Here is a 9,909-nt window from a genome sequence, read left to right as displayed (position 1 = left end):
TTTTTTTTTTTTTTTTTTTTTTTTTTTTTTTTTTTGTGTGGGGGGGGGGGGGGGGAATAAAAAGAGATGTTCATTATCACACCCACAGAGAGAAATGAAGCAGAGTCACATGCTTGTTTCCTGTTCCAACACAAACCTTTAACTCTAAACTGTTACAGAAGCACGTGAGCTGCCTGTAAAATGAAAACTGCACTCACGCTTTTCCTGTAGGGCATAGAAAAGCAAAAGGACAAGATGAATCTGTGCATGTCGACAGCAATGTCACAGTAAAAACACCCTCTGATGAGTTATGACCACTCAGCTAAAGGTACAGGCACCCCTTTATGTCTTTATGGGTTCTCTTAAGACACTTACACAAGACAACACGGGAACTCTTATTGGAGCTTTAGGACTTGTATTTATAGTTCTACAGAATAACCAACAACATAGAGACCTAAGTGTATCTGAGGCTTTTTTTGTTTGTTTTGTAAAAACAGAATGGGGAGCATCTCTGCTTGTGGACATGCTTGCATGTTTTTGTGCATTTGTGTGTGCGACTAAGAGGGGGATAGTTACTGCGCTTGGCGTTTCTCCTCCATTTGTCCTCCGGGAAGGGGAAGGGAAGGGGAAATAAATTGGAGAAAGAGAATAAATCAATGCTAAACTGAGCACCATTGAGACCCCCTAACCCTCACGCTGTCACTCACAAGAACACACAAACAATACAAAATGTGAAATGTGTCCGGGGACACTGAAGCGGACTCATTCGGCTACGCAAACCTCACACAGAAGGTACAGGAGAGAAGTGACTGCTTCGATGCAGTTACTCTCAACCTTTTATTTATTTAATGATGGGTCAGGAAACTTTAAATATCCAGGCAAAATAGCCTCCACATGCCTGCCTATGACTTTGCTAGGGGTTGAATAGACAAACCGACTAGTCGACCAATCGATTCTATGTCATCTTGCTAGTTTTTATATTTCTAATCGACTAGTCACACCCCCCTCCCCTAGCTGTTCCCAACCCTATATCCACTGAATCCAAGTGGTGGATTCAATAAAATAAAACTAAAAACAGCAGCATTTTTGCAGCTTGATAACAGTTTTGCTTTTCCTTTGACTTATTTGCAGTATGATAAATGGTATAGGAACATAAATATATGCCCAATGTTTTGTTGTTCTTTTTTATTTGTTGTAAATAATAAAATTATTTTTTTCAAAATGTTTTTTTTTTTTTGCAAATATGATATAGCGTCTTGAGTTCCTATGATGTCATTGACTAGTCGAAGTCGACTTGACTTTTATCATGTTAAAGTCGACTTTTAAAAATATGTAGTCGTTTAACCCCTAGACTTTGCAAAGACTAATAAAATACTCCAAGATAATCCCTGAAGATCTTGTTACCGTCTAAAAAAGTTAAATCTGGTCTTCTGGACATTTAAAAATCAAAACTAAGCAAAACAACCAAAAAAATGTTGAAACGTTTCGTCTTTCATCCGAAAGACTTCCTCAGTCTGAGGTGTCCCCACTAACTCAGGAGCCAGGCAGAAGGAGAAATCCCACACAAGACAGGCTCTAGAGCAATGTGGATATCCTAACTGGGCCTTCCTGAAAGCAGAGAAGAAACCCAAACAGGACTCCAGTCAGCCATCAGGTGAAAAGGAGGAACCCAGACCCAGACCAGTGGTCATTCCATATGTTGAGGGGGTATCAGAGAAACTGAGACGTTTATTTTCTAAACATAACGTCCCAGTGGCTTTTAAACCCCAAAATACATTACGGCAAAGACTGGTTCATCCCAAAGATCCAGTCCCCCCAGCACAAACAGAGTAATGTTGTGTATGCTGTTCAGTGTCAGGAGGGCTGTGATCAGTCTTGCATCAGGGAAACTAAACAGGCACTGGCCAAAAGGATGGACCAGCACAGAAGATCAACATAATCAGGCCAGGATTCTGCGGTCTACACTCATCTCCAGGCCAGCGGTCACTCTTTCAGGGATGAAGATGCTCACATCTTGGACAGAGAGGAACGATGGTTTGAGGGAGGAGTAAAGGAGGCCATCTTTGTGAAAAGAAATCGTCCATCATTAAACAGGGGTGGAGGCCTCCGGGTTCAACTGTCCCCCTCTTACAATGCTGTGATTGCTAGTATCACTCAGCCCTCTGTGAGTAGTAAACAGCCATCAGTGTGCTAATGACCCATTGTTAGGCTGATGGTCCTTCTTGAGCATGTGATCAGCTGGTTTTGGTTGTCAGCAGCAAAACTGGTTGATCCACTCTGAGAAGGTGCTATTTAAGAGACTGAGCTGAAAACAGCACCTCAGACTGAGGAAGTCTCTCAGATGAAAGACGAAACGTTTCTACATATTTCTTTTTTGTTGTTATTTTGCTTTGTTTTGTTTTTTGAATGTCCAGAGGACCAAATTTAACTTTTTTAGTTTTTTCTACCTGGATTATTGAGCATGCATCAGGATATCTTGTTACCGTATTTTTCGGACTATAAGGTGCACCGGATTATAAAGCGCATTAAGCGAAATAAGTTCATTTTGACAGATTTTTGAGCGCCGTGTACCACATAAAATTGGTTCAATGTCAGTAAGCACAACATAATACATAAGGTGCACTGGATTATAAGGCTCACTGTGGATTTTTGAGAAAATTCAAGGTTTTTAAGTGCACCTTAAAGTCCGAAAAATACGGTACATTTTGTTCTAAACGTGACACTCATCTGAACAGTCCCTTCACTTCACTTTATTAGGTCCCCGAAGGGCAATTCATTTACAGTAAGTAGTGGTGGTGATGACAGGCAGCACATTCATGCACACTTTAAACATGACAAAATTAATAACAACAGGGTAAAAATATACATTCAAAACAAGATTAAAATACATAAAAACATTACTAAAAAAAGAAGAAAAAAGAACACACATTTAGCACAACTAATTCAACATAAAGGGCATTTTTATCAAATTATTGTTTTCATTTTGGGCATTTTGCCTGTAAGTGTGGGAGCAGGTAGAGACTGTAGATTGTGAAATCAGTGCAACATCCGTCCATCCATTCATCCATCATCTGTACCATGTAACAAACATGCACACGATTCTTCCATTGAGAGTGACACCTTTAGTCAAACTAAAGGTTAGACTTTGAACATTTGGCTGCATCATTCATTCAGTGATCTTGCAGAGCTTTGCTTGCACTCAAACATTTGAAGCAGAGCTCTTCACAGCTGCCAGACATTTACCATCAGCCGGTGAAAATTTGCATTTCACCATGATGTTGCTTTTGTCCTTTTCACCCACAGAAAAGAAAATAATGCAACACCTTCATGTTGTTAAAGCTGCCTTTCTCTGCCAGCTCTGCAGCCGAGTTCCTGACAGGACTGGATACTTTCAGGCACTGAGGAGTGAATGTGGCAAAACAGAAAAAAAAAACCTGATTAAACGCTTGACATGCAATAACAAATTTTAATATGTGCTCGTAAAGACAAAAGCTTTGAGAGAAGCTCAACTTTGTCTCGTGTTATCCTAACGCTGTAGCAGTTTTTGTAAACCTAGGCTGAGTAGTAGTTCAGAGCACAGATGGAGCCGAGGATGGAGGGGTGACAGAGGGAGCATATAGATTGGGTTTATGTGGGGTGCATCAGGGAAAGGCTCTTCACTGTGTTTTCCATTCAACCCAAGTCCTCCAAGACCTCCTCAACTCTTTAGAGAGCAGCAAACTGAGATCTGATCCAATGCCAAGTGCCACAAGTGAGAGTGTGCACGGGAAGCACAACACTTTGATGAGAGCCTGCAGGGGATGGGAGTGCATGTGTGTTAACATTAGAGTCCTGAATTTGTTCAGGGTTTATATATTTCTGCTCATGTGTGCCCCGTGTGTGTCCTCTCTAAAGAACTGTTTGGGGTTTTCGCGCGTGTGTGTATGTGTGTGTGTGTGTGTGTGGGGGGGGGGGTTCATTCATACGTAATTAGCCCAGACAATGGCCTGGTTAAAGCTGGAATCCTCCAAGCTCCCTCTTCCTTTGATTGTGAGGGCCAGCTGTGGAGGAATGGTCATTATCTCCCTGTGCCCAGCAGCATGAAAAGAAGCTCCCCCCCCCCCCCTTCCTCCACCTTCGCTGCCCTGTGTTATGGTTCCCACAGGGGGAGGGACATGACTGGGTCACACACCGGACTGGAGAAACTCCTCTGGTTCACTCAGGGAAGCAGCTTCAGGCAGAAGAGCAGGTGGCAGATTTTACAGCATCAACAAACAGAAGGAGCTTTTCCTCATCTGAAACTCTGGCACAACAATTTCCTGCGAGATCAATAAAATTCTATCTCGTATTATTTTATCTTATTTGAACTGGAAAATTATAAAAGTCAAGCTGCACTTCTATCAAGATTAAAAGGCAGCTTGTCTTCTTTCTAACATAGTTTTTATTCTAATTCTTATTTATGTATTTCTGTGCGTTTTCATCATGAATCACACCCACAGAGTTCAGCCTGCACGAAAAAGAAACACTCAGAGCCGCTAAACTCCAAACAAGTTAAATCTTTACCATATCTGTGGGTGGGACACATAATTCCTGTTAATTGACTCTCAGAATCTTCATTATTAACTCTCAGAATTGAACCCATGTGTTTGAAGCAGCTGCGTGCGTTAACAGCAAACTCAGGCCTACAGCAGAATTAACAGCGATCCCTTCGACTTGTAAGAACAGGACTCGCATCGTTTATGCATTATTAAGTTCAGTAATTGGGCAACCAGTAGTTTGCATATTAGTCTATTAGGGTAATATGTTTTGGCTGTCTCAACACACGGCTCCTTGAAGCCCCTGGTGACACATTTAGTGATTCTCTGAATTATACCCCAATCATGAGCCGGTGTTCCTTCAGTCCCAATAATTCTGCGTCAGTTTGGGAGGTCAGCGCAACCTCAGCTTGATCATTAGCAGGATTTACTGAGTAACTTATTAATATGTGCAAAACACTCTTTAGACAACTGTATAAAAGTGTGCACAGAATATGTAACGAGTGTAGACATACTGGGTGTTGATAATGAACGTTGTGATCTTAAGTTTTGAAGCGTCCGACCCAGGAATGGAGCTTGTGTTAAAACATAGAGGTTTATTAGGAAAACAATAAGGGAAATCTAGAAAGTTCCTGGAGAAACTTTGACGTGGACTGCCAGGCTGCTGCCAGTTTAAATTGTTGATTTTTACAGTGCTATGTGTTGGGGTTTGCTCTCAGCTACCACTATACCAAATTTCAGTTGAATAGCTCAAAAAAATGCCTGAGTTATCATACAGTATTTTTTCCTTTTTAGCTAAGGCAGCCATCTTGGATATTTCTTTTGGATTATGAATGTATAACAACTCCCTCTCTCTAATCTACGACCATACTAAATTGCAGCTCAATAGCTCAAAGAATGACTGAGTTATAGTGAATTTTGTGTTTGCTGAGTTAGCTGTGGCAGCCATCTTGATCTAAATGGCTCCAAACGTTAACCACTTCTAAAGATGATTACTTTCAGTGAGTTTCAAACAAATCCAATGGTGACTTAGGTTTTCTTCAGAGAGCTCTCCACTTTAAGTCATGTGACCTCACACTGAGAAGTGTTCTGTCCGGTGTTCTGTATTGGAAAAAATGGCATATTCTTTTGCAAATTGCATCGCCATGGTAACTCAAAACGCCAATAAAAGTAATAGCACACATCACAGTGCCGAGCCGGTCTTTTTAATATAAAAGTTGTTGGGATACACATTGCTCTTCAGGCCACATTAAAGTTGACAGAAGAATAAAGATATAAAGTTAAGAAACCCTGCAGGTGAATAATAAGAAGTGCCTGCACAGTCCCTAATAAAGGCTGGCAGGCCAGCAACAATATCTAGGTGGAGACATGAGGGAGACCCAAACTGGATGTGGAAACCACAATGCCAGACTGCAGATAACGTGAGGACTGGGAGACTACATGGACTGGGACTGATGAGGAGACTGGAGGCAGGTTGGTTGACAGCAAGCAACAGGTAACAGGTGAAAGTGGGCGTGGCTGGAGAGATGAGCAGAAACTGATGAACAGGACTGAAGGAAATGAACTGATGGTGCAGGGAAACAGAAAAACAGAACTAACCACAAAGATCATAAAACACAAAAAATAAACAAAAAAAGAGGAAATTAAACTAATCTAATGAAAAAGATAAAATACAAAACAAAAAAACACAGATCCTGACAGATCTAAAGTTTTAACATTTTGTTCTTTGAGAGCTCTTTCACCTCATTGTTGTGTTGATTTACAGCCCATGAGCCAATAAACTCACATTTACCTGAACTCATAGGTCCAGGACACTAAAGAAGCTGTCCTGCTGCAAAATGAATGATTTTATTATTTTGGTTTACAACTTTGTCGTCATCTTTTAACTTTATGTTGAAAAAATAAATACAACTCTTGTTTTTTTTATGTATCTATGTGATTGACAACTGTTTATCAAGATGCAAATATAGTGGTAAATTAAAATGAACTGGTTTTATATTTAATTAATATTAAACATGTGCTTGATTAAGAAGGATTTCACAAAGAACATGTTCAAGTCACCTCAATGTTAAGTTCAGATATCAGGCAATGATAAAGAAAGCACCACGACTTGATTGACACCTGTAGATTTGCTGAAAGCTGAACTTTCACGTTCCGCAGCTTTTAAAAACAGCTGTTCAATATAAATAAACCACGTTTTTATTGTTTGTGCCCCGAGAGCCAGACCTTCTTGTCACATTGTGGATCAGTGATTCTCCACCGATTCTTCTTTCATCATATGGCCAAGAGAGCATGTTGTTAGGTGCGTGCTTAAATAAGTGTAAAACATTTAAACAACTATCTAAAACTCTTCTTTTTTTTTTTTTTTTTTTTTTTAGGAAATCCAGCAAAAACCTAGTTAAAGAGTCCATTTAGATTTTTTGTTTATTATTTTTAAGTTGTCAACTCAACATCATGTTAATCGTGTGAGATTAGTCTTTTATTGCCTGAATAATTCACAAGTTTATGGAACAAGCAGCCGAAGTATCAGGACCTTTAAAAGAAATACCAGCTGCTTGAAAACAAAATACAAATAAACAAGGGGGGGGGGGGGGGACTTAAGACTTTTGCACAGGACTCTAAATACAAAGACTCGTGACTAAACGTGTTGTAAGTAATTAATCAGTTAACACGAAGACAATGTCATTGTTTAGAAATGTATTTATTTGATATGCAAACTGATTTATGATTTAAAAAAATAATGTTCTCAAATGAATCCGATTCTGGTTTGACAGTTTTTTTGTTGATTTATTGTGAGGATCAAATTTTCATAATACACGTGTCCAGCAGGAAGTAACAGCTAAATTCAGCTGCGGAGCAGAACAGCTAAAGTCACATATTCAGCAGTGAGGAAAGTGAAATGAAAACTTGTTTTAATGAAGAGCAGAATTATTTCGTTTAAAATCCGAGGCCTGTTTGAACTAAAGACACCCCCCCACCACCACCACCACCCCCGCGTGCCTCTGAGGGAGAATCCATCTCAAAGTTTACCCAACAAGCAGGTGGATGGGGGGGCCACAGCAGACTGAAGGATCCATTCTTGCAGCCTCTTCTCTGTTTGGCCCCTGAGCTGCCCTCTCCGCTCTCCTCCACAACCTCCTCCACCCCCTCTATTATTTGTACCGGCGGCCGGAGCACGCGGCCCCTATCCCCCCCCCCCCCCCCCCCAATCTCTCTCTCTCTCTTGGAAAAGAAGCAGCGAATTGCATCTGTGACGTGGGCCTCGTTGTTTCCATTCAGCGCGTTCGCCATGGCAACGGGGCAGAAGCTGGAAGCACGCGGTGCTCTCTGTGTCTCTGTCTCTGTGTGGACATCGTCCCGAGAGCAGCGAGGCGGCTGGAAGTTTGCTGCTTGCTTTAAAAACAAAATCCAGCTCCAAATCGAAAGCGACTACTTTGCCGAACTGCTGGATTTTGACGCGCACAGCTGGAATTTTTTTGGAACCCGCACGAGACCCGGAAACTTTTACGCAGCGTCTTGACGCAAACGAAACGTGACCCACTGACCCAGATCAGGGATGATAAACCACTGGGCTTTATTTGGAGCGTGTTTTTCCTGTGTTCAAACATCAGTTGCCTCACTCCACTTTGTTCACCAACACGCCGCAGGACCGCTGGGCAGAGCGACTGGGGCTCAGCACGCTCTCCCGTGACCAATGAGCGGGGTGCTGTCAGGGGTAACCACATCTGTCAACCAGTTCTTGGCCAATAAAGAGCGGAGCGAGGCGGACCACAGGTGCGCGCCTCTGCGTCCCCTTGGCACAGCGCCCGGGAGATGCTGGAGAGAGACGCCTCGCTGCCCCGTGGCGCAAAAGAGTTCCCGTCAAAGGCAGCCACTCTGGCTCCGGGAGCGATGGCGACCGCAGCGTCCAACCACTACAGCGTGCTGAGCCCCCCCAGCAGCGCGCCGCCGCCGCCTCCGCACGCGGACTCCGGGAGCATGCAGCAGGCGGCAGTGTACAGGGACGCGCACAGCCTGCTCCAGAACGACTACGGCACGTTGGCGGGCGGTGGGCATCCGCTCAGCCACGCGCACCAGTGGATCGCGGCGCTGTCTCACGGTGACAGCGGGACGCCGTGGCCTTCCAGCCCCCTCGGAGAGCAGGACGTGAAGCCCATCCTGCATGACAGTGACCGAGAGGAGCTGCAGAACTCCAGCAGCCTGCAGCAGCAGCGACACCCCCACCTGACGCACCCGCAGCAGCAGGCGCATCACGACGCCAGAGCATGGCGAACCAGCACCGCCATGGCGACGTCTGAGGGCCAGAGCCTGGTCTACTCCCAGTCCGGCTTCACCCTGATGCCGGCGGGGGAGCAAGGAGGAGGAGGAGGAGCAGCAGGAGGAGGGATGCACCACCACCCCCTGCGGGACGAGGACCACCACAGCCACAGCCCGCACCTCAGCGAGCACGGGGCCCACCAGCAGTCCATCTCCCACCACCACCACCAGCAGCAGCAGCAGCACGGGGGCCAGCAGGACCAGTCGGACGAGGACACGCCGACCTCGGACGAGTTGGAGCAGTTCGCCAAGCAGTTCAAGCAGAGGCGCATCAAGCTGGGCTTCACGCAGGCGGACGTGGGCCTGGCCCTCGGGACCCTGTACGGGAACGTGTTCTCGCAGACCACCATCTGCAGGTTCGAGGCGCTGCAGCTCAGCTTCAAGAACATGTGCAAGCTCAAGCCGCTGCTGAACAAGTGGCTGGAGGAGGCGGACTCCACCTCGGGGAGCCCCACCAGCCTGGATAAGATCGCGGCGCAGGGCAGGAAGAGGAAAAAGAGGACCTCCATCGAGGTGGGCGTGAAGGGGGCTCTGGAGAGCCATTTCCTCAAGTGTCCAAAACCCGGAGCGGCGGAGATCAACTCGCTGGCGGACAGCCTGCAGCTGGAGAAGGAGGTGGTCCGGGTCTGGTTCTGTAACCGGCGGCAGAAGGAGAAGAGGATGACGCCCGTCGGGGGGCAGATGGCGGGAGGAGGAGAGGACATGTACGGGGACACCCCCCCTCACCACGGAGGACAGACTCCCGTGCAGTGACCTCCTCTGCTCCGAACCCAAATGCGTCTTTGTTTTCGGTTCACGCTCCCGAGTCCGAGCCCAGAACTGGACCGTCTGGACGGACACAGGCTGCACAGGGTGGTGGTGGTGGGGGAGGGGGGGGGGGGGACCAAGGGGGAACCCGAGGGTTGGGAAAAAAGAAAAAAAAATCGCAGCAGGAGCTGTTCGGAGGTTGGGTGGGGGTGATGGGGGTGGGGATCATACTGAGCTTAAAAAAAAAACATTCAAGCAGAGGAGACAAACATGAAACAGAGATGATGCTCGTTCTGCTCTTTTCGACCATCATGAAAGGGAGGTGAACTGGGGGGGGGGGGGGGGGCCCCGC

General features: G+C 45.4%; 1 protein-coding gene across 1 annotated transcript; it reads left to right on the top strand.

Annotated features, from left to right (window-relative positions):
• Positions 1–8,187: 8,187 nt before the first annotated feature.
• On the top strand, positions 8,188–9,563 carry pou3f2a (POU class 3 homeobox 2a). The gene is given in 3 exon segments (XM_037685392.1): positions 8,188–8,229; positions 8,231–8,358; positions 8,360–9,563. Coding segments are annotated over 3 exon segments (1,374 nt in total).
• The last annotated feature ends 346 nt before the right edge of the window (positions 9,564–9,909 follow it).

Source organism: Nematolebias whitei, chromosome 12, assembly GCF_014905685.2.
Source record: "Nematolebias whitei isolate Nwh7 chromosome 12, NemWhi1, whole genome shotgun sequence".
Taxonomy (NCBI): Eukaryota; Metazoa; Chordata; class Actinopteri; order Cyprinodontiformes; family Rivulidae; genus Nematolebias; species Nematolebias whitei.
Note: the sequence above shows the minus strand (reverse complement) of the source record. Positions and strands in the feature narration are given on the sequence as shown.